This window comes from Hemitrygon akajei, unplaced genomic scaffold (genome assembly GCF_048418815.1).
Source record: "Hemitrygon akajei unplaced genomic scaffold, sHemAka1.3 Scf000074, whole genome shotgun sequence".
Classification (NCBI taxonomy): domain Eukaryota; kingdom Metazoa; phylum Chordata; class Chondrichthyes; order Myliobatiformes; family Dasyatidae; genus Hemitrygon; species Hemitrygon akajei.
The window spans coordinates 1,540,719-1,568,658 of record NW_027331960.1 but is presented as its reverse complement, the minus strand read 5'-3'; the positions used below and the strand labels follow the sequence as shown (position 1 = coordinate 1,568,658).

General features: G+C 45.8%; 1 protein-coding gene, 1 long non-coding RNA gene and 1 pseudogene across 2 annotated transcripts in view; 1 reads left to right on the top strand and 2 right to left on the bottom strand.

The window, feature by feature from the left end:
• The window catches only part of LOC140722301 (uncharacterized), a 1,042,646-nt gene that overhangs the window by 101,478 nt on the left and 913,228 nt on the right, over positions 1-27,940 (top strand). The gene's annotated exons all lie outside the window — the stretch shown is intronic.
• LOC140722307 (uncharacterized) overlaps positions 1-27,940 on the bottom strand; it is a 141,716-nt gene that overhangs the window by 5,376 nt on the left and 108,400 nt on the right. The window contains exon 12 of the mRNA XM_073037094.1: positions 20,518-20,584. Coding sequence (XP_072893195.1) covers positions 20,518-20,584 — 67 coding nt within the window. The remainder of the gene's footprint in view (positions 1-20,517; positions 20,585-27,940) is intronic.
• The window catches only part of LOC140722293 (uncharacterized), a 236,665-nt pseudogene that overhangs the window by 150,058 nt on the left and 58,667 nt on the right, over positions 1-27,940 (bottom strand).

The window sequence follows — 27,940 nt, the reverse complement described above, 5'->3', positions numbered from 1 at the left end:
CCCTCAGACTGTTGGGTGCAACCAAGTCCCAGTAATGGCTACAATATCATAATTCCCTGTCCTGATCTCATCTGGCTTTCCTACGATGCTTCTTGCATTGTGATATACACAGCTCAGCACATTCATCACACCATGTTCAACCATTTGATTGCTGACTCTATCTGAGGTCTGAACAACATCTGACTGGTGTCAAGAAAACAAACTCTCCCTCATTGGCACAAAAACAAAGGAGCTGATTGTGGATGACAGGAGGATTGGAGACAGGCTAACCCATATTGACATCAAGATATCAATGGATCTGGGGTTGAGAGGGTGAACAGCTTTAAGATCCTCAGCAGAAACATCAACAAGGATCTCACATGGTCTGTACATACCGGCCGTGTTGTGAAAAGAGCACAGGAGCCCCTTTTTCACCTCAGATCATTGAAGACATTTGGTATGGGCCCAAATCTTAAGAGCATTCTGCAGGGAGACAATTGAGAGCATCCTGACTGGCTGCATCACTGCCTGGTGTGTGAACTGTACTTCCCTCAATCTCAGGAACCTGCAGAGAGTGGTGCAGACAGCCCAGCGCATCTGTAGATGTGAACTTCCCATGATTCAGGGCATTTACAGAGACAGGTGTTTAAAAGGGGCCCAAAGGATATTGGGGACCCAATTCATCACAACCACAAACTGTTCCTGCTGCTACCATCCAGGAAACGGTCCCACAGCAAAAGGACTAATAGGCTTCGGGACATCATCTTCTACCAGGCCATCAGACTGATTAATTCATGCTGATGGAATTGCATTTCTGCTATATTGACTATCTTATGTACAAACTATTTATTAGAAATTACTATAACTTACACATTGCACATTTAGATTGAGACGTAACGTAAAGATTTCTACCCCTCATGTATATAACAAACTCCCAGCTGATCCAGAATTCATCCATTTCAAGTTCCAACTCCTTAAGGTGCAGGGTTACAAGCTGCAGCTGGATGCACATCTTGTAGGTGAGGGCATCAGGGATACTGGAGGTCTCCCCACCTTCCCACCAATGTCCCCTCTAATTTGTAATCACCGGTGTGTACATAAATCTTGTACTGTGCATTTTTTTACCCAGTGACAAAATGTGCATAGTGATTTTTATATAGTGAGGTATTCATTTTAACAGCTAGCAAATCACTGTCAATAAGAACTTTGATCTCCTCTGGGTTCGATCGAGTTCATCTGCTCTCTCACACTATATAGCAGGCCTGTAGATAGATAGATAGATACTTTATTCATCCCCATGGGGAAATTCAACATTTTTTCCAATGTCCCATACACTTGTTATAGCAAAACTAATTACATACAATACTTAACTCAGTAAAAATATGATATGCATCTAAATCACTCTCTCAAAAAGCATTAATAATAGCTTTTAAAAAGTTCTTAAGTAGTTTACTTAATACATTCAGTCCTAACCCCGGCACTTTAACATATCTTACTCCTGGCGGTTGAATTGTAAAGCCGAATGGCATTGGGGAGTATTGACCTCTTCATCCTGTCTGAGGAGCATTGCATCGACAGTAACCTGACGCTCAAACTGCTTCTCTGCTCTGGATGGTGCTATGATAGATAGATAGATAGATAGATAGATAGATACTTTATTCATCCCCATGGGGAAATTCAACTTTTTTTTCCAATGTCCCATACACTTGCTGTAGCAAAACTAATTACATACAATACTTAACTCAGTAAAAATATGATATGCATCTAAATCACTCTCTCAAAAAGCATTAATAATAGCTTTTAAAAAGTTCTTAAGTAGTTTACTTAATACATTCAGTCCTAACCCCGGCACTTTAACATATCTTACTCCTGGCGGTTGAATTGTAAAGCCGAATGGCATTGGGGAGTATTGACCTCTTCATCCTGTCTGAGGAGCATTGCATCGACAGTAACCTGACGCTCAAACTGCTTCTCTGCTCTGGATGGTGCTATGATAGATAGATAGATAGATAGATAGATAGATACTTTATTCATCCCCATGGGGAAATTCAACTTTTTTTTCCAATGTCCCATACACTTGCTGTAGCAAAACTAATTACATACAATACTTAACTCAGTAAAAAAAATATGATATGCATCTAAATCACTATCTCAAAAAGCATTAATAATAGCTTTTAAAAAGTTCTTAAGTCCTGGCGGTAGAATTGTAAAGCCTAATGGCATTGGGGAGTATTGACCTCTTCATCCTGTCTGAGGAGCATTGTATCGATAGTAACCTGTCGCTGAAACTGCTTCTCTGTCTCTGGATGGTGCTATGTAGAGGATGTTCAGAGTTATCCATAATTGACCGTAGCCTACTCAGCGCCCTTCGCTCAGCTACCAATGTTAAACTCTCCAGTACTTTGCCCACGACAGAGCCCGCCTTCCTTACCAGCTTATTAAGACGTGAGGCGTCCCTCTTCTTAATGCTTCCTCCCCAACACGCCACCACAAAGAAGAGGGCGCTCTCCACAACTGACCTATAGAACATCTTCAGCATCTCACTACAGACATTGAATGACGCCAACCTTCTTAGGAAGTACAGTCGACTCTGTGCCTTCCTGCACAAGGCATCTGTGTTGGCAGTCCAGTCTAGCTTCTCGTCTAACTGTACTCCCAGATACTTGTAGGTCTTAACCTGCTCCACACATTCTCCATTAATGATCACTGGCTCCATATGAGGCCTAGATCTCCTAAAGTCCACCACCATCTCCTTGGTCTTGGTGATATTGAGACGGAGGTAGTTTGAGTTGCACCATATCACAAAGTCCTGTATCAGTTTCCTATACTCCTCCTCCTGTCCATTCCTGACACACCCCACTATGGCCGTGTCATCAGCGAACTTCTGCACATGGCAGGACTCCGAGTTATATTGGAAGTCTGATGTGTACAGGGTGAACAGGACCGGAGAGAGTACGGTTCCCTGCGGCGCTCCTGTGCTGCTGACCACCGTGTCAGACCTACAGTCTCCCAACCGCACATACTGAGGTCTAGCTTCTCGTCTAACTGTACTCCCAGATACTTGTAGGTCAATGAAGGATTTTCTCACCAAAGGTCTTGCATATTGTCCGTAAGTGGTTTGTTTGCTAAATTATGGTTTAAAAAGTCAGAGTTTCAAATATCACTCCACTTCTTCCCATTTGTAAATTTTCCAGCAACTTTTGCATCACCACAATACACATAGGTAACACCAGTTTCTATATTGGACATAAATATTTCCCATGAAACCTCCTGAGGAATTAAGGATACATACATAAAAAAACATTTTGACCCTATGTAAGCTCTGGCTAAAAGAATATTTGGGACTGAACAGGAATTTTTGAACTGAAGTCAACTTTGTGTTCAGTGGTTTGCTAAGACAGGCTCATTACCAGTTCTCTGTGGCTTGCAGAGAGACACACTGAGAGCAGATAACATTATGCATTGCACCCTCATTAGCTGATAACATTATACATTGTACCCTCATTTGAGTGAAGGGAGGAGGACTCGCTGATAAGGACAGGAATGAACATCTGTCTGTAATTAAGTCAGGGCCTTGCAATGGGAATAACTGATAAGGACTGGACAGTACATCCACCTGTAATTAAAACCTTCATTTAGTGAACTCTCTTATCTATGTAATTAAGTTTTGCAATAGTAAAGTCTGGGGCTTACTATATATAAATGTCTGGGTTCATGTATAAATACACGGCTGTAACCTGACTGAGTCAGTCCACTTGTCAGATGGTGGCAGTGCTTACGTGCCTTCCCTTTGACAACTGGGTCTCAAACTCCTACAGGAGAATGCACAATAAACTGTGGTGATGACAAGAAGCTGGTCTCCTGAGTTTTATTCAGATTCAACTTTAACATTTGGCGTCACCAACAGGATCCCAATATAGGGAGTGCCAAGCAGACGGGCTGAGTAAGCGGCTGGACCACTCTGGGGACTGCGGAGACGGACTGGGTGCCCAATAGATATTTTATCTTTTGTCGTTCTCCGTTAGTTCCTTTGGAGGAATGGTCCCTCGCCCAAGGCTGTTCGCATACCTTGATGAGATCGAGAAAGAATCTGTCGGGAGACTTGTATAAGGTAGGCAAATTTTTACTAAGTGGGCTGGAGGCAGATGTGCTGGGTAAATTTATTACGTGGGCAGGAGGTACCAGCAGGGTATATTACTTGGAGAACATGGGTCAATTGCCGTCGATTGCTTTGAATGGGCCAGGAGCAGCCCTACACAATATGAGTGAGAGTTTTCCAGACAAGGAAAAAGATTTGCGAATGTTGAGTGCAGCGCTGAATAAGAAATTGGGGAACAAAATGTGGCCACTGGGGAGGAACCAGGGATACTACCTCATGAAAACAAGCAGTAAATTTGATATGGAGAAAGAAATGTGGAAAGAAGTGGAAATTGTTGAAAAGGGATTTGAAGAAAAAGGCAGAAGTAAAGTGGAACAATATATCATTAGCAAGTTGGAGGAATAATGCATGTGAGAAAGGGATACAATTATGTACCGCAGAAGGAACGCCAAAGGTTGGGAGACGCTAACAGCGGAACGTGAATGGCTGAATGGGAGCCACAAACGAGAGCAGGAAAAACAACGTAATCAAACCAAGGCCGGCCTAGATAGGAAAGAAGGGCAGGAACTTCACTCTGAAGTTCGAACTGATAGGGAAACAAGGGATCCCGAACCCATGTCTGGCATACCAACCCTGTTTGAGGACAGTGACCGTGATGAGGAATGGGCACCCACCGTACCCCCCCCCCCCACCCACCTCAGACACGGAGACGGCTCGGGTAAAACAGCGGTGGCAGGGAATGGGAGGTCCCTATACCCTGAGATCCAGAAAGGGAATACCGAGAATTATTCCGAGACAGGGAGGGAAGAATCCAATAAAACCCCAGTTAATGGCTCCACAAAGACAATTGCCCACCCGAATGCTGCCCAATCCACGAGCAGGAGGAGGGACAGCCCTCAGTGATTCCTGTGTATGCACCCTGGAAGCCTCCAGAACTTATAATGATCATGAATCAGGTCCCAGGTAGAAAAGAAAAACCAGCACAGTTTGCTCAGTGTGTCCGCAGTACTATACAAATGTGTAATGCCACCCCGCAAGATTTATTCGGTCTCTGCTGCACGATTCTCTCAGCTACTGAGGAGTGGAAATGGAAGGTAGAATTGAGATACCAAACCTGTCAGGAGTTACAGGCGGGAAACCATAATGAGAATGAACAGATAGACCATTTCATTCAAGCCTTGGAAAGGGCTCTCCAGCAACCTGTAAACATCACTAAAGCACTTGAATGCAAACCAAAGCCTGGGGAATTGAGACCAGACTATTGGGAGAGATTTGAGGCCTGCTATGGCCCTTCTGTAGGAGACCATGACTTTAAAGATGGGAATCTGTCCCGCAGGTTTAATGACTTACTCCTCCAATGCTTACCAACTAGGTTAGCCAACATGATTAAAACAAATTATATGGATTGGCCTCACAATGACCGAAATCGAATGTGACGAGCTTTGACATATTATTGTGACCGGGCTTTCGAATCCCAATCAACCCTGAAGGGAACTAATACTAAAAGTGAATATGTTCAGCAGGAAGAAGGACGCGGGTTATATCTGGGGATCAGAAATGGGAACAAAAACCTACCAAGGGACAGGTGGGGACAACGACCCGTTTAGAAATTGACGAGAAAGGATGCTTCCTACCGTGAGTACCACCCCTCAGAAAGAGCCTAATGTAATATTGCAGGTTGCTGGAATTCCAATTCTGTTTCTGATTGATGTGGGGGCAATCACAAACACTCTCAATCAGGAAATAATAGTAGAAAAGGTATTTCAGCCATCAGACGCCACAATCAGTCCATCTGGGTTCTGCAGGTGGAATTCCGGGGGAACCAGCGTGACGTTTCATTTCAGTCACCACCAGACATCTTCCCCAGTTTCTGACCACCCAATGGTGGCACTTAATCTGGACTCCACTGCGTTTGAACCACTTCTGGCAGCGGCCAACTATCATGTGACTCTGTGCTACGACCCTATGGGGTGCTCAACTAAGTTAAGCCAATACTATGCACCCCTCGAGGACCATTAGTTCCCAGTCACGGTGATTGGAGAGGCTAAAGGAAGAGAGAGGGCAGTGAATTTCTGGCCAAAGTTCCGGATTTCCTTTGGCGACAGAGAGGACTGGTGGTTCCCCATACCACCGTTTGGGTTTGTCCTGGGTTCAAGCCAAACAGCCTAGGGTTCCTCGCTTACACCTTGACGAAACAGGGATTCCAGTCAAGCAACCTTCCGTGACTTAAGCAGAACGGGTTTGCCAGACATGTGGGAGGTACGTACTTTTCAGTGGGACACCTCTGAGGAGGAGCGCAAACTGTGATCCCAGGTGGGGTGCCAGAAAGACCCCGACCTAGGTTTCTGGATCACCCCAGCGGGACAGGTTTGTGTTCCTACACAGTTTTCACCAATACTGGTTTGTAATATACATAACTGTACGCATCTGGGAAAGGAGGGAATGGTTGGTAATCTGTACCCTGCACTCCTTGTACGACTCCCTCGACAGATGGACCTTTTTCTTGTCTGCAAGTTGATTTTATTGAATTGCCTAGAGTAAATTGCTATAGATACTGCTTAGTTATTATAGATGTGTTCAGTAGATGGATTGAAGCTATTCCAACTACCAATAATACTGCTATGACTGTTGATAAGGTATTATTACGGGAAATAACTCCCAGGTATGGCCTGCCACAGATGCTGAGCTACACAGATATGTAACAAACTAGCTATCAAGCAACAATTCCACTGTGTACACCACCCACGGGCCGCTGGCATAGTGGAAAGAGCCAATGGCACTCTGAAGAGTAAATTAGCCAAACCAACAGCGGAGACTGGACTCACTCGGTTGAAGGTCGTATTGCTAGCCTATTCTACATGAGGGTTACCCCACAGGGGAAAAGAGGGCTGTCATCAGCTGAAATCATGCATGGATGGCCCATGAGGACACCCTGGGGACTTGTGTACCATTGCTCCCAGAAAGTCTACCAGCAAAATTAGATTTGCATACCCTAGGGGAAGTGATGGGGAAATATATATGCCAGCCAACCAAAATTTTCCAAGCATTACATTCACAGGTACGACAGGCTTACAAGGAAGAGAACCACCCCGCAGAGAGGAGTGACTATCCCACCAGAGAACCTGGGAATATTGTTCTGACCAAGAACTGGGATTGTGGGAAACTCGGACCTCGGTGGAGACAACCATATCAGGTGTTACTGACCACTCCACGGCTCTGAGACTGAAGGGGCAATCTCGGTGGATACATCAAACAGACTACAAACGTGTTACTGAAGGAACTGAGTAGAAGGACTCTCTCGGACTAAAGGAAAATGTATTGGTTGATTGTGGTGTTTGTGTTTATGTCTTTGAGAGGGCTCACCCCAGCATCCGGGGGCCCCCATATTAACATTTTTCTGTCACTCTGCCACACCTATGCCAAAAATGTAGAACCTGCTGGGTTTGTGTCAAAATTCCACAGCCTGGTAAAATTATGATTCCAATGACAGTAATCCCACTCAACCACAGTGAGGAACTCTCAGCCTGGACTTTCTCAAATAACACCGGGGGAAGTGAGATGAGGAACTGTGGTCCAGTCAGCGAAGACTGTGGCTGTCAGTGTTCTGAGGGATGGTACCTCAGGCCCCCACCAAACAGAACTTCCTAGACTGGGAAACATGCATCCTGGCCATACTTGCAGGTGCCCAGCAGCGGAGAGGAATAACTGAGACTGAGTGATTGTGGATGATCACTTTTCTCTCCTATGGAGTAGCCAGGAATCCACCAAAGATAATCAATTTGGCTACAGCGCTTGAGGAGCTGGCCACAGCGCTTGAGGAGCTGGCCACAATACTGCAGGGGCCCTGACAGAAACACAGGCCAAGTAACAGAAATATCCACTGAAATGATTGCAATCTGGCAAACAGTCCTACAGAATCATTTGGCTTTAGATCTTATCCTCACTGAGAAAGGGGGAACCTGTGCTATTAGTGACATAGAATGCTGCACCTATATCCCTGATGAGTCCATTAACATTACATCCCTCTCCGAGCACACTGCCAAGGAGACTGACAGCATCAAGAAAGTAGGGTAGGATTTACATGGGTTCACCGAAGGGTTGAAGACCTGTTAGGTAATATGTCGGGCATGATATTGCATTATGGCCCAATAGTTGTACATAATGATCAAAAGGAAGGAATGATAATGTATGTAAAAGGGTTAACACTTTGTTAAACAAGAGCAGCCTGTTTTTCTGAAAGAAACTGCTGATATTCAACAGATGTGCTAAGCCATGCTGAGCCGTATTTCTTCTTGAGGGAAGATAGATAGGGCTTCAAGATGCTTATCTCCTTGTGCACTCATGCGTACAGATAGGACAGCTGCAGTCTGGTCTGTGTGTGTATGCCATTATGACTATTTTGTAAATTGCCTTCAGGGGCTGTCACGTAGTAAATAACTTTGGCTCCAGCCTGTCTTGTGTGGGGAGTACATGGACAGATATATCTGTGGTGTAAGGGGAATTGTTAGTCAGTTAGTGGATTGAGCAGCAACAGTCATAGACTGTTCCTGTTTGAGCGACTGAGTAAGGCCTGGGTGCTTGGAGTAAAGAGTTTGTATTTATACGGTCTCTGAGTGACTTTCTCCAGAATCGACTTCCACAGAATGGGAGTGGCTTTAAAGGACTGGGCTGCTGGAAGCACATTACCAGACCTGGAGTGATTGCAACTGGGTCTGACAGAGGCACAACTGGTTCCTCTGGGCACAGTCTCACTCCAACTATTTCCTACCTTCCTTTGTACAGGTATGTAATGTCTAAATGACCAGTGTTTGAGTAAATTTGACTCACCAAACTTTCTCCTGACTGAATCACTGGAATCTCTGAGTCAGATGGGTTCTCTCCAGTTGATGCTCTCAATCCTCGGGCTGGTTCACTTGTTGCTGTTCCCTTGTCTTCAGTCATGGTTTCCTTCCATTTGGGGTTTTTCTTCCAATAAATCTCTCACCCCAGGTCTAACTTTAACATGAAAGATAATGAAGCACATTAACAATAAAAAGAACCAAACATTTCTGCTTAATGTTACTAAGAGCAAAACTCACTGAAATGTAAACATTGAAGGCAGATATAATGATCTCAGTGAACAATCTTTTATTGTCCCTCACACGTCACAAAACGATATGGGATAAGCAGGAGCCATCATTCAGTCATGGTAAGACATAAGACACAGGAACAGAATTAGGTGATTTGATCCATCTGGTCTGCCCCACCACTCAACCGTGGCTGATTTTTATTCCAACACCATATTCCTGCCTTCCTCCTGTAACCCTGAAACTACTTAGCAATCATCAATATATTAATCTCTCATAAACATACCCAAATGGCAGCCTCAACCACCCTCTGCGGCAACAAATTCCACAGATCAGACATCCTTTGGCCAAATATTTTTTCACATCTCAGTTTTACAGAGAAACATCTTTATTTCGAGACTGTGCTATCAGATCACAGATTATCTGTCTAATGGAAACATCCTCTCCATGTCCACTGTATCCAGGCTTTTCAGCATTCAGTAGGTTTACTTAACCATACATCCCTCCACCACCCCCACTGTCCCTCTGAACTCCATTGAGCACAGGTCCAGAACCATCAAATGCTCCTCATACATAAAGCCAATCATTGCTGATATTATTCTTGCAAACCTTCTTAGCAATAACTGTACTGCACACATTTCCAGGAATAAGAGACAAATTGGTACCAGGGTAATTTGCAGGCAAAGTTGTGCTTTCTTCACTGTACTACTATCACAGAACGAGCCATTTCCATTTCCAGGTTCAAACAGGTCCATTTCAGGAAATATAAACCATTCCAGGGTGAATGTAATAAACAGAAGCTGGAATTACCAGAAACACTCAGCAGGTAAGGAACAGCTGTGGGGAGAGGAACAATCCTTGCAATTCAGGTTAATAACGTTTCATGAGAATGGCTTCAAACATTTTCAGTTTTTAGAACAGATGCCCAGTATCTTGAGTTTCTGTTTGATTCCCACTGCCTCACAGCTTGATCCCCAAGGGCATTTTACTTGGATCTAAAACTGTGATATCCAACCTCACAGAGTCACACAGCTGAACCTGCCACTTACCCACCCTGAGAGTCTCACACATCGTCAGCACATCTCAGACTGGGTAGTGCAATCCGGGATTTCCCCACAACCAATGTTCAGCTTCTCGAGATATCTTCTTCATTGCAGAAGGACGAGCATCCAGCCCCATCTGTAGAAGCACTAACCAAAGTCAAAGCCAAAACACCAACAGTTCCATATGCCTGGAATGCCGATCGCAGGATTATAGCCCAAGCACCAACTCTCCCAGTACTCCTTGCTGCCAGTAAAATGCTATAGTGTGTCAGCCAGTCATTATTCAAAAACTGGCACCTCCACACCAATGCACAACACAACTGGTACCTGATGACCCTCTGTCATTCCAGCTAACAAAAACCAATCTGGAAATAACTCAGCAAGGCCAAAGGTGCAAAAGAACACTTCACAATGAAGACAAAGGTTAAAAGAAAGATTGCTGATATATAACATTGCGGAGGTGGGATACAGGGTGGACCGAGGTTGACCCAGATGGTTGATGTATATCACTGAAGCAGGAGTGAGGAGACTGGACAGAGGTTGAACAAGATAGGCAGGGAATGAGCAGATGGAACCAGGTGGGAGAAGGGATCAAGGACAATCAGTGATCAATACACAGATACTGAATTAACAGCATACACTACCTTATGAAAGATTCTAAAATGACAAAGTTAGAACAAACAACAAGAACTTTGCCATATATACTTTGACCCTCACCACATTTTTATCAACACACCATAGAAACTTTCCCATCTGAACAGTTCAGGTTTTGCATGGTAACTGCTCTGCCCGTGACTGCGAGGAACTACAGAGACCTTTGGATCAGCACATCACAGAAACCATTCTCCCCCCTAGGCCTCCCAGTCCCTCGGTAAAGCAGGCAGTGAAATCAAAGATCCCCACAACCTGGGACGTTCTTCTTTCTCACCCACCACAACTGGGGAGAAACAACAGCCATAAAGCTGAAGGAAGCGAGGCCAGTTGAGGGAAGTTAACGGGACTCAGTGGCCAACATCAGATGTCCCAACACAACACAGAGGAAGCATCACCACCCATCCGGGGACTGTACGAACACACCACGTGATCTTGCATCACAAAACAGAGGGCGGGCCAGATCTGCGGTAAAAAGCCTCAAGTGACCTGCTGGCGGGACTTCCTTTTCAATTCTGCGGAAATAGACAGCCCGGACTCCTGGTTTGGATCACTGAATGCAAATGAAGAGAAGTCTACACATTTTTGATGAGCCCGGGTAACTGGAGAAAACAACACAAGTTTGTCCAACCTCTCGTTATAGCTCATGTACTCTAATCTAGACATTATCCTGTAAACCTCTTTTACACCCTCTACTATTATTATGACATTTCACATTCTTAAAATAGTGATGCTAACTGACCTAATACAGGGAATGTTTTCTAGGATTAAATGTCAGGAATTGTGAAAAACTGAGTTTAAATGTAATTGGCTACAATGTGTGTAAACTTCTGCATTTTAACTGTGGCCATTAACATGAAAAAGAAAATTTGCCAGTATATCAAGCAGATAAATGTCAAATTTTCTGTTCTCATGGATGAATCAACAAGCATTAAGACCACCCTAATAGATTATTTGAAATGTGAACGTGATAAGGCAGGTGGTTTGAAATGTGAAAGTGATAAGGCAGGTGGTCCCCATTTTATGTTTTTAGATCTAATTGAACTGCCTGATCAGAAAGCTGTAACTATTGCTAAGCATCTATTGAACTGTCTCAATAACCATGCGTTTGATGACTCTTACCTGAAACAGAACCTTGTAGCTTTTGCTAGTGACGGAGTGAGTGTAATGCATAGTGTCAAATCTGGTGTTGCTACAATTCTCAAGGAACATTACCCTGATGTGACAATTTCGCACTGTCTTAATCACAGATTAGAACTTGCAGTAGGTGATTCGGTGAGAGAAGTGCACAGAAAAAAAAAACATTTTCAAACATTTACGGACAAATTCTACTCTGTTTACAGTACATTACCTCTGAACTGTCTGAATGTGCCTCTCAGAATCAGAATCAGGTTTATTATCACCGGCATGTGTCATGAAATGTGTTAAATTTGCAGCAGCAGTTCAATGCAATGCATAATACAGAAGAGAAGAAAACACAAAATGAAACAATATAAATAAATAACTAGATCAGTTACAGTATCAGGGGTGTCAAACTCATTTTAGGTCACGGGCCGGATTGAGCAAAATGCAGCTTCATGCGGGCCGGATCAGTCGGACGCGTGCGAACGCAGCTTTTGTTGCCTCCGTTTTTTCAGCCTGCTCTCATGTGTCTCAGTCTCTGCTATAACTACAAAGTGTTTCACTTTACAAATTCCGTTTCTTATGAAGATGACTGCCGAATAAACACTAAAAACCCTGAAAACCTGGTACCTGAATAAACTCAGCATTAGCCATATCATACGCGGTAGGCGCTTCGATTACTGGGGCCAGCTTTAATAGTAATTAGATATTATCTCGCGGGCCAAAGATAATTCCACCGCGGGCCGGATTTGGCCCGCGGGCCTTGAGTTTGACATATATGCAGTATATGTATATCTGGGACACTTGCTCATCGTGATGTTTATAAATGACCTAGATGAGGAAGTGAGGGATGGTTAGTAAATCTGCTGACGACACAATGGTTGGGGGTGTTGTGGATAGTGTTGAGGGCTGTCAGAGGTTACGGCTGGGCTGTGAACTGGCAAATAGAGTTCAACCCAGTTAAGTGTAAAGTGATTCATTTTGTAAAGTCAAACATGATGGCAGAATATAGCATTAACGGTAAGACTTGGCAGTGCGGAGGATCAGAGGGATCTTGGGGTCTGAGTCCATAGGATACTCAAAGCTGCTATGCAGATTGACACTGTGGTTAAGGCGGTATACAGTGTATCGACCTTCATCAATCGTGGGATTGAATTCAGGAGATGAGAGGTAAAGTCACAGCTATATAGGACCCTTGATACACCCCTCTGTGCTCAGTTCTGGTCGCCTCACTACAGGAATGATGTGGAAGCCTTAGAAAGGGTGCAGAGGAGATTTACAAGGATGTTGCCTGGATTGGGGAGCATGGGAATAGGTTGAGTGAACTCGACCTTTTCTCCTTGGAGCGACAGAGGATGAGAGGTGACCTGACAGAAGTGCATAAAGTAATGAGTGGTATTGATCATGTGGATAGTCAGGGGCTTTTACCTGGGGCTGAAATTGTTGCCACAAGAGGGCACAGGTTTAAGGTGCTGGGGAATAGGTACAGAGGGATGTCAGGGACAAGTCTTTTACTCAGAGAGTGGTGAGTGTGTGGAATGGGCTGCTGGCAATAGTGGTGGAGGCGGATACGATAGGGTCTTTTAAGAGACTTTTGGATAGGTACCTGGAGACATCAGAGAAAAAAAGAAAAACTCGCTTAGAAAACTAGAGGGCTATGGGTAACTTTAGAAATGTCCAAGGTCGGGACATGTCGGCACAACTTTGTGGGCCAAAGGGCCTGTATTGTGCTGTAGGTTTTGTATGTTTCTGTGAATAGATTTAAAATCGTGCAAGAAACAGAAAAACTATATATTTTAAAAGTGAGGTAGTGTTTAGGGGTTCAACGTCCATTTAGTAATCGGATGGTAGAGGAGAAGAAACTGTTCCTGAATCACTGAGTGTGTGCCTTCAAGCTTCTGTACCTCTCTATCTGATACTAACATTGAGAAAAGGGCAAACCCTGGGTGCTGGAGGTCCTTAATAATGGACGCTGCCTTTCTAATCCTCTGGTAATCTTATAAACGTCTATCCAGTCTCACTCCAGCCAGCACAGCTCCGGAGAAAACAACACAATTTTGTCCAACTTCTCATTATAGCTCATGCCCTCTAATCCAGGCAATATCCTGGTAAACCTCTTCTTCACCTTCTCCAAAGCCCTGACATCCTTCCGAAAATGAGGGCGACCAGATGTGTTCTAACTAGTTTTATAAAGCTGCAACACAACTTCCCGACATTTGAACTCAATGCTTCAACTAATAAAGACAACCATGCCATTTGCCTTCTTAACCACCCGATCAATCTGTACAGTCTCTTTCAGGGAGCGATGAACTTGGAGTCTGAGATCCCTCTGATCATCAACACTGTTCAGGGTTTTGCATTTAACAGTGTGTGTCTCATACATTCGACCTACCGAGCTGCCAAGATGATCATCATTGATCAAATCTCACTGAGATTTCTCAGGTCCTGCTGAATTTGATGTCAAGTGCACAAGTACGGAGAAACACTGACTTGTAGCATCACAGGCAAGTACATTCAGATAACACGGAACATAAGTTATACAATGCTCCGTCAGTTAAGAGATAGAAATACGTTTAACGTCATCCTGCTAACAGGACCAGAGCAACAGGCGCTGAGCGGCGGCTCATCTCAGACGGGTCGGTGTGAAGGTCTTACAACCCGGACCGACCCCGGCAGATTCTGTGAAGGAAGCGAGGCGAGGCCGCCAGTTCGGGGAAGTTCATCCCCTCCCCCTTGAAGTTTCACCGATCGCCTTGTGCTTCTCTCCGCCCCCCACCCACCATCTTTTATTCTCCAGTCCCGCCGAAGGGTTTCGGCCGGTAACGTCAACTGTACTCTTTTCCTAGCTGTTACCCGGCCTGCTGAGTTCCCCCAGCATTTTGTACGTGTTGCTCGGATTTCCAGAATCTGCAGATTTTCTCTTGTTTGAGTTTAACTCACTGCCCAACGTCAGACCTCCCCGCTCGGGACCGGCTTCAGTACTCACCGAAGGGAAATTGTTGGTGTTGCCCCGCAGAGAATAATCCGTTCCTGGCTCCCCGTCCTAGGGGTGGAGGACCCCTCTCGATCCCGATCCCTCCGCCGACCCGCTTCCACAAAGAACGAAAAACAACGGAGCATGCGCGATCTGTAATAGCGTCATCGGGCAGTGGGCGGGGCCTCAGAAACAAACCCAAATGTGCTGCGGATCCGCGGTGAAACATGGTCACGTGACTTTGTGTCTCCCACGTGACCCGGAGTCTCTGCTCCTCTCCTCACACGCTGCCCAATCCACCGCCACATTTCCCACATCATTTCATTATTTCCCTATCCTATTTTCATACGTACACCGGATACGTATTTAACTTTTTCCCTCCGTATCTTAACCAATCCCTTTCCCTACACCGCCAGGTCACAGAGTTCTCGGAGTTAGAGTTTCGATTTCCATCCCGGTCAAACACAAAATTCAGACCACACAGGGAATGTGCAGGTTTCATTTAAATCAGTCTATGTTTATAAACACTAATTTCTATTCACATTCCTCTGGCCTCACTGGACAGGAACACTGAGACATCAAGTGAGAAACAGGTGGGACACTCAGCCCCTCTAAACATCAACAAGATGACGGCTGCTGTCCCATCTCAGCCACACGTTCCTCCCCGATCCTCATTTCCTCGATCCCTTCGGTCTCCACACACCTGCCAGCCTCAGTTTTATGTGAGGACAGTCACCAAGTCTTCACAGCCCTGTGTGGTGGGGATTTACAAACATTCACAACCCGTGGAGTGGAGACATTTCCCCTCATCTCAGTCCCAGACAGCCCACCCACTTTTCCAGAGACTGGGATCCCTGGTGCAACCGGTAATGATGTTGTTCATTTCAATGTGTTCACCTCTCAGTCCTCGATTCTCTAAATGAAAGGGTTATCGCATTTGATCTTTCTCCATCTGATGGTCCACCACTCCAGGGATCAGTCTGGTGAATCTTCATCGCACTCTCTGTAACAAATACTCTCTGAAAACTTTGGTAATCCTGTATGGAATTAATTTCCATCTTCTGTAGCCCCGTGTTTCGCCAAACACTCAACTCCCACCCCTGTCACTATTTCCAACCCCACTTCCCCCCTCAGCTGGATCCACCTCTCACTCCCCAGTTCTTGCCCCATCCCCACCCCTCACCTCTTTTCTCTGACTATTTCCCGTCCACTCTCAGTCCAGAGGGAGGGTCCCGGCCCGAAATGTTGACGGTCCATTTCCCTCCACAGATGCTGCCCGACCCACTGAGTTCCTCCGGCAGTTTGTTCTTTGGTCTGTATAACCCGTGTTTGTATGGGGATCGGGATTTTACACCATATTCCAGGTACAGTCTCAACAAATCCCAAATAATTGTCACTTTGCCTCGGACCATTGGCCCCGCTTGCAGGGCAACAGTCTGCCGGTGTTTGCCCCCCAATGTGGTGAATCCCTCTGATCGACACCACCGTGGGCTCAGACATTTCCACAGATCAGCCCCTCCTGTCCCCACCGGGACAAACATCCTGTCCGCCCCTCTCACACCATCTTCATTCTTTCAATAAAATCCCGCCTCTCCTCACTTTTTATGTCTGATCCCTCCACGGGGAAGCGGCATCAAGCGACGGATCGTGTGGTCTCCTACTACTCCTCAGACTCCGGCTGTCGGAGACGCTTCAGAAACGCCCCCAACTTTCCTCGGATAGAAATAGATATAATTCAAAAAGCGGGACATTTTCTTTGAAATTCGTTCCGCTTTAACGTGCAGTTCGAGCTGCAGCAGGAGTCGGCTCAACTCCCTCTCGACCGGTCCGCCTTCACTACTGGGTGTACCCAGTGATTGACATCACTTCGCACCAATGGGAATAGCGCAGCTCTGCAATCAATTCAATTCCTCTGTTGACTGTTCGGGGAGGGGGGCGTTGGCTCTTGCTTAATTGCTCAGCCGTTAAACCGAAAAAGCTCGAGCACAGCAGCGCGTGTGTGACGTAAGGCACCGTGCTCGTGACAGCAGATGCAGGTATGAGGAGACCGTGGGTGACGTCAGGCGCGTGGGGGCTCCTGTGTGACGTCACGTCAGGGGGAGCGCTTCAATTTTAAAACACCTTTTGTTTCGTACGATGTGGAACAACAAAATTAAATTAGGGTTTCAGCACTGAATCCGGTGCTGTGTGATGTAAAGTCCTGTGTCCAGTTGTTGACTGAGTGGGCAGCGCGGTTTTGTCTCGACTGGAGGCTCCAGGCTCTCCTCAGCCCCGGTTTTAACTTTGCGACCGAGCCCCGGCTGTGGGATCAATTCCTTGTGGTTCTCCGAGGGGATTGGGGTGAAGGGACGGCTCTGTCTGTGTGTGGGTAGAGATTATGAATGGAGTGTGGGTCCGGGTCCCAAGACGAAGTAAGCTGTAAACAAGGCGGGATCTGGTGAATTGGATCAGACAGCTTAGCTCGCGTCTTTTCAGGAAACAACAAACATTTTAATGACTGTCCAATCTCGCTACTAACATGATTACGTGTTACAACATTGTGTGTTACAGAGCCCCAGAATCTAGGACAGCCGTCATGGGCTGCGGGTGCAGATAGGGAACGAGGTCACTGAATTGTACATCAGAGAAGGTCACCGGTTTGTACAGCCTCCTATGAGATCTGCTGGCACATCGGGAGTCTGAATGGGAAAGGTAATAGGGAAGGGGCTGAGGAGAGAGTTTAAACATGTTCAGGGGTGGAGGGGTACAGGAGCTGTCTCATAGATCGTTTTGATTGTTTTTTGTGTGTAATCTCACAGGTGGTGACTGAGGAAGAAGCTTGTTGACGGAGGATACCCAGAGGCGAGTAGGTCAGACACAGAATCAGGAATTGAATTGAATTGACTTTATTTCTTACATCCATGAAGAGTAAAAATCTTTACGTTATGTCTCCATCGAAATGTGCAACGTGCAATGATAGTAACTTATAATAGTTTATAATAAATAAAACCGACAATGTAATATAGAGTACACTCAAATCAGCATGTGTTCATCAGTCTGATGTCCTGGTGAAGAAGCTGTCCCAGAGCCTGTCGGTCCGGCCTTTTATGTTGCGGTACCACTTCCTGCATGGTGGCAGCTGGAATAGTGACAGTGATGTGATTTCCTGTGTCACGGGTACAGACTGTCGACTCAAGTGAGGAGTTTGTGTGGAGATGCAGCTTCCCCGGAGGTGGAGGAAAGAGGACACACCAACAGGTGGGACCAGCTGTGGGAAGACATGGTTTGTCAGGTCTGATGATGAGCTGACTGTACCTTCACCTTCAGACTGAATCAGAAAACCATTCTGGGGGTATTTAAAATGTCAGAAGCAGGGGCAGGTGTTGTGTCTCCATCAGACCCTCAGTGAGATGGTTCAAGTTACAATGTGCAGGGATGAAAGCACAGTGTTTGGGGGCAGATTTAGTCACTGATTCTGTCACAGTGAGAGGGTTAGTTTTGCTGTAAGGAAGCAATATTAATGGAAGAAGACACAGGAACTTCATCAATTGCCAGTTGTTCAGCAGAAGTGACCAATCTATGTTACCTTGAGAGAAACAGATACTTGCAGTGGCGACAAAGGGGTGCAGTCTGGTTTATTTCAGGTTGGACAGGGGTGTGGAGTTTTGAGATCAATCCCTTGTGGTGCCACCATCGTTAATTTAGTGTGTCCAGAGTGGAGGGTCACACAGCACAGAAACAGGCCTTTGGCCGGCCATACCTGTTCTGACCATCCACTCACTGTCTACACTGGTCTCATTTATCAGCACTTGGTTCATAGCCGACTGTATCTTGGCAGTTTCAATGCTCATCCACTTCGTTAATGTTGTGAAGGGACCTGCCACCACCACCACCTCGGGCAGTGTGTTCCAGATTTCAGCTACCCTCTGAGTGAAAAATCTCTTCCTCAGATCCCTCTAAACCTCTTCATCCTCTGCTTCAATCTATGCTCGCTGAGCTGTGACACGTCTGTCCCAGGATCGAGGCTGATATGGGCATTAGTGAGGCCTTTGCTAAGGTTCAGCATGGGAAGTTGCTGTGGAAAGTTAGATCACATGGGATCCAGGGAGAGCTGGCTCACTGGATGCACAGTTGGCTTGATGGTAGGAAGCAGAGAGTGATGGTGGGAGGCTGTTAATTGGACTCGAGGCCCAGCCTAGTGAGGATCCCCAGGGTTACACCCATTGCTTTCATTATTCATTGATATTTAATTATATTTGCATTTGCAGAGTTTGTTGAATTCTATGCTCTACTTCAGGGGTGTCAAACTCATTTGAGATCACGGGCCAGATTGAGCAAAATGCAGCTTCATGAGAGCCGGATCAGTCGGACGCGTGCGAACGCAGCTTTCGTTGCCTCCGTTTTTTCAGCCTGCTCTCATGTGTCTCAGTCTCTGCTATAACTACAAAGTGTTTCACTTTACAAATTCCGTTTCTTATGAAGAAGACTGCCGAGCAAGACTGCCGAATAAACACTTAAAAACCCTGAAAACCTGGTACCTGAATAAACTCAGTATTAGCCATATCATACGCCATAGGCGCTTCGATTACTGGGGCCAGCTTTAATAGTAATTAGATATTATCTCGCGGGCCAAAGGTAATTCCACCGCGGGCCAGATTTGGCCCGCGGGCCTTGAGTTTGACTTATATCCTCCCACAAACCCCTGTATAAAGGCGATTGGAGGCACTGCTCCTCGTTCAGTCTCCAGGATGTTGTGTGGTGGTTGCTTGCTGCTGACGGTGCTTTCTTCCAGCCAGTAAAAGCCTACCTTGACTCATGTCTCTGAGAGTTATTGATGGTGCATCAGATAGCCAGAGGCTTTTTTCCCAGGACGGAAATGGCTAACACGAGTGGGCATGGTTTTAAGCTGCTTGGAAGTAGGCACAGGGGAGACGTCAGAACCAAGTTTTTTAAACAAAGAGTGGTGTCTGTGTGCGGAATACGCTGCCAGCGACGGTGGTAGATACTAATACAATAGAGTCTTTTAAGAGATTCTTAGATTGGTACATAGAGCCTTGAAAAATAGAGGGCTATGAGGTAGGGTAATTCTAGGCAGTTTCTAGAGTAGGTTACATGGTCGGCACAACATTGTGGGCCGAAGGTCATGTAATGTGTTGTAGATTTCTGTGATTCTCTGAAATTCAAGGGAAATCTCTTCTCCGACGGACTGGTGACCAGTTGCAACCTGTCATCACAGGGAGAGTGAGAGGTGAACAGCAGGAATAGATTTTGATATACTGATACGGAACAGAAATATGGGCTGGGACCAGATTGGCCGAGTGGTCTTTCTAGTGTACATTGTGAGTGTGGTAGAGACAGTAAGTACCTGAGACAGGGGATTTGATACAGAACTGATTCAACATTCACAGATCCACAATATTAAACATCAGTCCTGGGTCCGATGAGCAGCCGGAAGAACTGCCGAATCTGACAGTAACAGTCCCTCATGAACCTGCAGCTTCCTTCAGTCACCGTGAAGGTTAAACATTTAACACGGAGCTGGCCACCGCCCGAATAGGAAACACACCGGCAAACGCTGCGGTCGGCAAGACGCAGGAGGTTCACCGTAGCGCCAATAGTGGCCGGAGGTCTGTATGGCGCCACCAGTGGCTGTAGGTCTGCACATCACCACCTGTGGCCGGAGGGCGGAGGGACAACGGAGAGGTAAATCACAAACGACGAAGTCTGCAGATGCTGGAAATACAGAGCAACACACACAAAAATGCTGGCGGAACTCAGCAGGCCGGGCAGCATCTATCGAAAAGTGAACCCTCCTTCAGGATTGAAATGGAATGGGGGAATTATGTGAAAAAATCGGGGCAGGCGAGGAAATATCTAGCTGAAAGGTGATAGGTGAAGCCAGGTAGGTGGGAAAGCTCAAGCAGAAGAAAATAGAATCTAATAGGAGAGGAGAGTGGCGAATAGGAGCAGTGGCCCCAGAGAGACGTGATAAGCACGTGAGAGGACGTGAAAAGTCAGAGAGGAAGAAAGGGAGTGAGAGGGAGGGAGATTTGTTCACCGGAAGGAGAAATCGATATTCTTGCCAACAGGTGGTGGGGGGGGGGTGTTACCCGAACGGAATATAAGGTGCAGGTCCTGGACCCTGAGGGTGACCACAGCTTAGCACAAGAGGAGGCGATGGGTTGACACGTCGGGACGGGAATGGGAATCGGAATCTAATTGAAAATGTTTGGACACCGGGAAGTCCCGCTGGGAGCGGATAGTTCAAAGATCAGTTTATTATGAAAGCAGGTATCCATAAACAATTCTCGCGGTTTTTTTTTCTTCTCCAGACAACCACAAAACAAAGAAAGAGCATGAAAGTCGTTCAGAGAGAAAAATCAAACTCCCACCCCACCCCCCGCATCAAAAAGAACGGCATCCCGATCATCAACCCCCAAAACCCACCCCCCAAGCACAAAGGGGAACAATAACATCGATCTGCCCCCCCCCCCAAAAAAACAACCCTACCCCGCACAACTGCGGAGGAGCTGGTGTCACCAGTGTAGAGGCGGCCGCATCGGGAGCAGCGGACACAATAGGCGACTCCGGAAGATTCACAGGTGAAGTGTCGCCTCACCTGGAAGCATGTTTGGACAACAGAGAGAGTTCGGCCGTCCGGCCCTTTCACTGTGACACCCCGAACTCCACATCAAATCCGTCCAAACGAATCTGGGCGAACTTTAATGACCAATAAATATAATTCCTCTCAGCGATCAGCTGTCTGAATGAATGACTGACTTTAAAGAGGAAGGGGTGTCTATGGTCCACATTGTCAGGGTGTTGAGTTTACCAGGAGACAAAGACTGCAGGGACGCGAGATTTTCTGTTGACTAATACACTGTGTGTGGACCCCGCTGGCAATTCTGGTGGTGTGACCCGTATCGAGACAAACACCACGCTGCCCACTCCACCAACAACACGGCACAGCCGGACACATAACAGGGACTTTACATCTCACAACACTGGATTCAGTGATGAAACCCGTGATTAATGTTGTTGTCCCACTGAAATAATCAGAAACGTCCATTCAGGTGTTTTCAAATGGGAGCGCTCGCCCACGGGTGACGTCACACAGGTGAATCCACGCGACTGACGTCACACATAGGTCCCCACACCGGGACCTGCCCTCGCGTGCGCGGTGTTTACGTCACCCCCGCGCTGGAGAGCTCGAGCTTTATCGGTTTAACGGCTGAGCTACCAATCACGTGACCATCCCCTCCCCCACCGCTGAAAAACAAAGCTTCAAGAGCTTCGCTTTTTCCATTGGTGCGCAAGAATGTCAATCACTGGTTACACCCAATAGCGAAAGCGGACAAGCCGAGAGGGCGTTACCCCTCTGAGTTCGTCTCTCGCTGCGGTGCCGGAGTCTGGACAGAGCGGAACAAATCTCAATGTAAATGTCCGCTTTCTGATTTCTATTTCCCTCCGAGGGAAGTTGGGGAGTTTGTGCAGCGTCTCCTGCGGCCGGAGTCTGATGTATCGCTGAGAGATAGGAGGAGACCGCTCGGCCCTTCTGTTTGATGCCGGCTCCCCGGGGTGAGGGAGGGAGAGGGGGGATTTTATTGAAAGGATGAAGATGGTGAGAGACGGGTCGGACAGGATGTTTGTCCCGGTGGGGACAGGAGGGGCTCATCTGTGGAAATGTCTGAACCCACAGTGGTGGCGAGCAGAGGGATTCACCACATTGGGGGGGCAAACACCGGCAGACTGTTGCCCTGCAAGCGGGGCCAATGGTCCGGCAAAGTGACAATTATTAGGGATTTGTTGAGACTGTCCCTGGAATATGGTGTAAAATCCCGCTCCCCATACTAACACGGGTTATACAGACCAAAGAACAAACTGCCGGAGGAACTCAGTGGGTCACGCAGCATCTGTGGAGGGAAATGGACCGTCAACATTTCGGGCCGAGACCCTCCCTCTGGACTGAGAGTGGACGGGAAATAGTCAGAGAAAAGAGGTGAGGGGTGGGAATGGGGCAAGAGCTGGGGAGTGAGAGGTGGATCCAGGTGAGGGGGGAGGTGGGAAGGTGGAAATAGTGACGGGGGGAGGAGAGTGTTTGGGGCAACACGGGGCTGCAGAAGGTGGTAATTAATGCCACAGAGGATTAACACAGAGGTTAGAGAGTATTTGTTATAGAGAGTGTAATGAAGATTCACCAGACTGACCCCTGGAGTGATGGGTCATCACATGAAAGATCAAATGTGATAACTCTTTCATTTAGAGAGTAGAGGACTGACAGGTGAACACATTGAAATGCACAACATCATTACCGGTTGAACCAGGGATCTGAGTCTCTGAAAAATGGGATGGACTGTCCAGGACTGAGATGAGGGGAAATGTCTCCCCTCTGAGGGAGGCGAAAGTCTGTAAATTACCACCCTCAGTGACTGTCCTCACATAAAACCGAAGCCAGCAGATGTGTGGAGACCAAATGGATCGAGGAAATGAGCATCGGGCAGAAACATGTGTCTGAGATGGGAGAGCAGACACCATCTCATTGATGGTTAGAGGGGCTGAATGGCCTCTTCCTGCTGTTTCTCACTTGATGTCTCAGTGTTCCTGTCCAGTGAGGCTGGAGGAATGTGAATAAACTGATTTAAATGAAACCTGCGCACTTCCTGTATGGGTCTGAATTGTGTGTTGTACCGGGATGTGAATCGAGCCCATGACTTTGTGACCAGGGCGGTGGAGGGAAAGGGACGGGGAAGATATGGAGGGAAAAACTAAATATGTATCTGGTGTAAATATGAAATAATGTGGGAAATGCGGCCAATGGGTCGGGCAGCGTGTGAGGGTGAGGAGCGGAGTTAGCGGTTCAGGTGGGAGACCCTCCACCCGCCACCTGATCCCGTTTCGTATTCAGGTTTCTCTGCAGATCTGCAGCGTCTGCGGGTCACTGCTCTACGTGTACGTGTAGCTTCATCTTTCACCCGTACAGACAAGGCAGTGAGATCCGGATCTGTCACTTCCTCTCATAGTGAGTGGACAATGTTTTTTTCTGCAATACGTTCAGCATGTTTCATTCCACTGCTTTACTTGCTGAAGTGCAGCCGATATTTCTGGATGTGTGACCCATTTATGTGAGAATTTAGCCTTTTGATTTATCTCAGCTCCTCATAAATGTGTACAGTTCAGCTAAGCTTCACTCTAGAATTTCCAAAGCAACAACCCAGTCAGTCAAATAGTTCCACACTATTAAAATAGTTTATTACATTTTTTGTACTACTTACGGTATATAATTTAACTATTTAATATGTATATTCTTATTTTAAATCACAATTGTCAATATCTATTGTTATGAGTTAGGTTCTACTGCTGCTGCAGAGACAACAAATTTCATGACATATGCTGGTGCTATTAAACCTGATTCTGATATTGATATGGGAGACCCACCACCGGTCACCTGATCCCAGTTACCGCAGATCGTAATGCGAGATTGAAGCCTTTTCTATTTATTTGCATTCCTCAGAAAAGGCAACAGTTAATTTTCCTTCTGTGGTTCCAAAGCAGAAGCTCAGTCTGTCTAATCTTTCCACACAATTAAAATGGGGATATTGTTTATTATCATCATGTACTGAACTACAGTGAAAAATTTGCCTGATGTACCATCCACACAGATCAATACATTATGACAGTACATTGAGTTGATATACGACAAAACTGTAACAAAGCATTATGGCTGCAGAGAAATTGCAGTGCAGATAGACATATGGTGCAGTGTCATGCCGAGTTACATTGTGAGGTTGAGTACATTTTATCATTCATTTGGCTAATAACCACAGACAGGAAGCCGATCTTGAGCCTTCTGTATGCACTTTAAGGCTTTTGTATAGCTTCCTTGAAGGGAGAGCAGGTTGGCTGCAAGAATGTCCAGATTGTGAGGATCTTTGAGTTCTTATCCTGCTTTTCTGAGGCAGGGGAAGTGTAGGAAGAGTCCATGGAGGGGAGGCTTGTTTCTCTGATGTTCTCCGCTCTCCAAAGTTCTCTGCAGTTCCTTGCAGTCATGGGCAGAGCAGTAGCCATACGAAGGCGTGAAGTATCGACAAGAAGCTCAGAGACCTCGGCCTTCACCCTGTCTTGTGTAGCTGGATCCTGGTCTTCCTGTCAGATCGCCAGCAGGTGCTAAGTGTGGACTCCCTCACTTCTGTCTCTCTGACCCTCAGCACACATACCCCTCAGGGTTGTCTCCTTGGCCCCTCCTTTACTCTCTGTGCACCCATGACTTGTGTCGCCACTCACAGCTCCAATCTGCAAATTAAATTTGTTGACGACACATTCAATGTCTGCAGTGAGATGCTGAAGATGTTCTATAGGTCAGTTGTTGAGAGCGCCCTCTTCTTTGTGGTAGCGTGTTGGGGAGGAAGCATTAAGAAGAAGGACGCCTCACGTCTTAATAAGCTGATAAGGAAGGCGGGCTCTGTCGTGGGCAAAGTACTGGAGAGTTTAACATCGGTAGCTGAGCGAAGGGCGCTGAGTAGGCTACGGTCAATTATGGAAAACCCTGAACATCCTCTACATAGCACCATCCAGAGACAGAGAAGCAGTTTCAGCGACAGGTTACTGTCGATGCAATGCTCCTCAGACAGGATGAAGAGGTCAATACTCCCCAATGCCATTAGGCTTTACAATTCAACTGCCAGGACTTAAGAACTTTTTTTTTTAAAGCTATTATTAATGCTTTTTGAGTTAGTGATTTAGATGCATATCATATTATTACTGAGTTAAGTATTGTATGTAATGAGTTTTTGCTACAACAAGTGTATGGGACATTGGAAAAAATGTTGAATTTCCCCATGGGGATGAATAAAGTATCTATCTATCTATCTATCTATCTATCTACATTGATTGGCCTAATCTCAAATCATAACTTTCAATCAATCTTCTGACAAGGCTCGGTCCAAACAAACTTTTCGCCCTTCTTCAGATTAGTTAGCGGAAGAGCGATATCAGCAAAGTTCTTAAAGAACTTACGATAATATCCAACCATTCCCAGAAACCTTCCAAGAGCCTTGTTACCAGTCGGAATAGAAAATTCAGAAAATTGCCTGGACTTTTGCCTGAACAGGAACCAATTTGCCTTGACCTACATTGCCAAGATAGGTCACAGTGACATGGCCAAATTCACTCTTAGGTAAGTTAACTGTAAGGCTGGCCTGGGAAAGCCTGTCAAACAGCTTTTCTACTGCAGAGATATGCTCTTCCCAAGTGTCACTCCCTGTGACTACGTCATTAGTACAGGCATCTGTGTGTTCCAACCCTCGAATTACAGAATCAATCATTCTCTGCAATGTTCCTAGAGCATTTTTCATTCCAATTGGCAAAACATTGTATTCATACAACCCAGGTGTCACAAACACAGAAATTTCTCTACCTCTGTCCGTCAATGGAACATACCTATACCCTTTCAACAGATCAACCTTTGTAAGAAATTTAGCTTTTCCAGCCTTATTGATGTAATCATCCAACCTAGGGATAGGATATGCATCTGTTTTTGTTACTGCATTTACCTTTCCATAATCAGTACAAAATCTAACAGTGTTATGCATATATAGGTGTAAATATATATTTCCCAAACTTAGCTAGTAAATGATGCAGTCTTACGCTGGTGTGGTAAGGATATTTAGTTCAGTTCACGGGATTGAAGTGAGTGAGAGATTTGGCATCCAAACAGGTGTCGTCGACCCTCTTCCGATGTCCTCCAAATCTTCCAAGTTAGCCAAACATGACCAACTTAAGAGCACCGTCTTCAAGTGACAATCTACCAACCCAGGCAAGGGTTTCTAGCAGATTTCACAGGGTTCGCTCTTACATGCACTAATAGTCACAGACTGATTCCTCTTAACTGATCCTCAACCCCACCCTCGTGGGCATTTAAAACTTCAGTGACAACTCTTCCCACTAGCCTTTGTGTGTCTGCCTGTCCTATGAAACAAACAGCAACACTCCTTTAAATACCATTGTGCTGAACACCAGCTGTCCATCATGCAGGCCCTCCGCACTCTCTCTCTCTCTCTCTCTCTCTCTCTCTCTCACAGACATGGTTCTTAGAGGCACAGTCCATAATCACAGCTCTAATAATATCATTGTTCAGCATATATTCAATTTCTTGCTCAGCCAATTTACATTTTTCTACCTTCATGCAATATGGATGTTGTTTAATCGGTTTGGCTAGACCGAAATCTACGTCGTGTACTGCGACCGTGGTTTGCTTGGGAACATTGGGAAATAAACCTTTAAACTTCAGAATTAATTCCTTCAGCTGTTGTTGTTGCTTTGGCTGCAGATGAGCCAACTTATTATCAATGTTTTCTTGAACAACCGAGATCATTAGCCTAACTGAGACCATGTTTGGCTTGTGAAAAGTCTCAGACGAGTCAATTCTTTCATTCTCAGGGTTGCCAGATTCATATGTTTTGACAACAACACTCACAGATGGTGCCTGCTTGACAAAATAAGTCTGTATCATATTATGTGTACCACCTGTGTTGGTTTACGTCGGTCGGATGTCTTAATAACATAATTCACATCATTAACTTGAGAGACTATTTCATATGGTCCATTGAGTTTCGCCTTAAGTGGATTCATCCACATTGGAAATAAGGCAAGCACCTTACCCCCCACCTGGTATTTTCTTTCACAAGCCTGCTTATCAAAACAAAACTTCATTTTGCTTTGAGAAATCTATAAGTTCTGTCTTGCTAGGCTACAGGACTGGTTTAGTTTGTTTTTGAACTTCAAAACATAGTCTAAGAAGTTAACATCAATCCACTGTTCCTTTAACAAGGTCAAAGGTCCCTCACGCTGTGACCAAATACAAATTCAAATGGACTAAAGCCCAGTGATTCCTGTACTGACTCTCTTACTGTAAACAAAAACAAATATATTCCTTCATCCCAGTATTTTCCATTTTCAACACAGTATGTCTTATTCATTGTTTTGAGGGTAGAATGAAATCTATCTAAAGCCGCTTGTGATTCCGGATGGT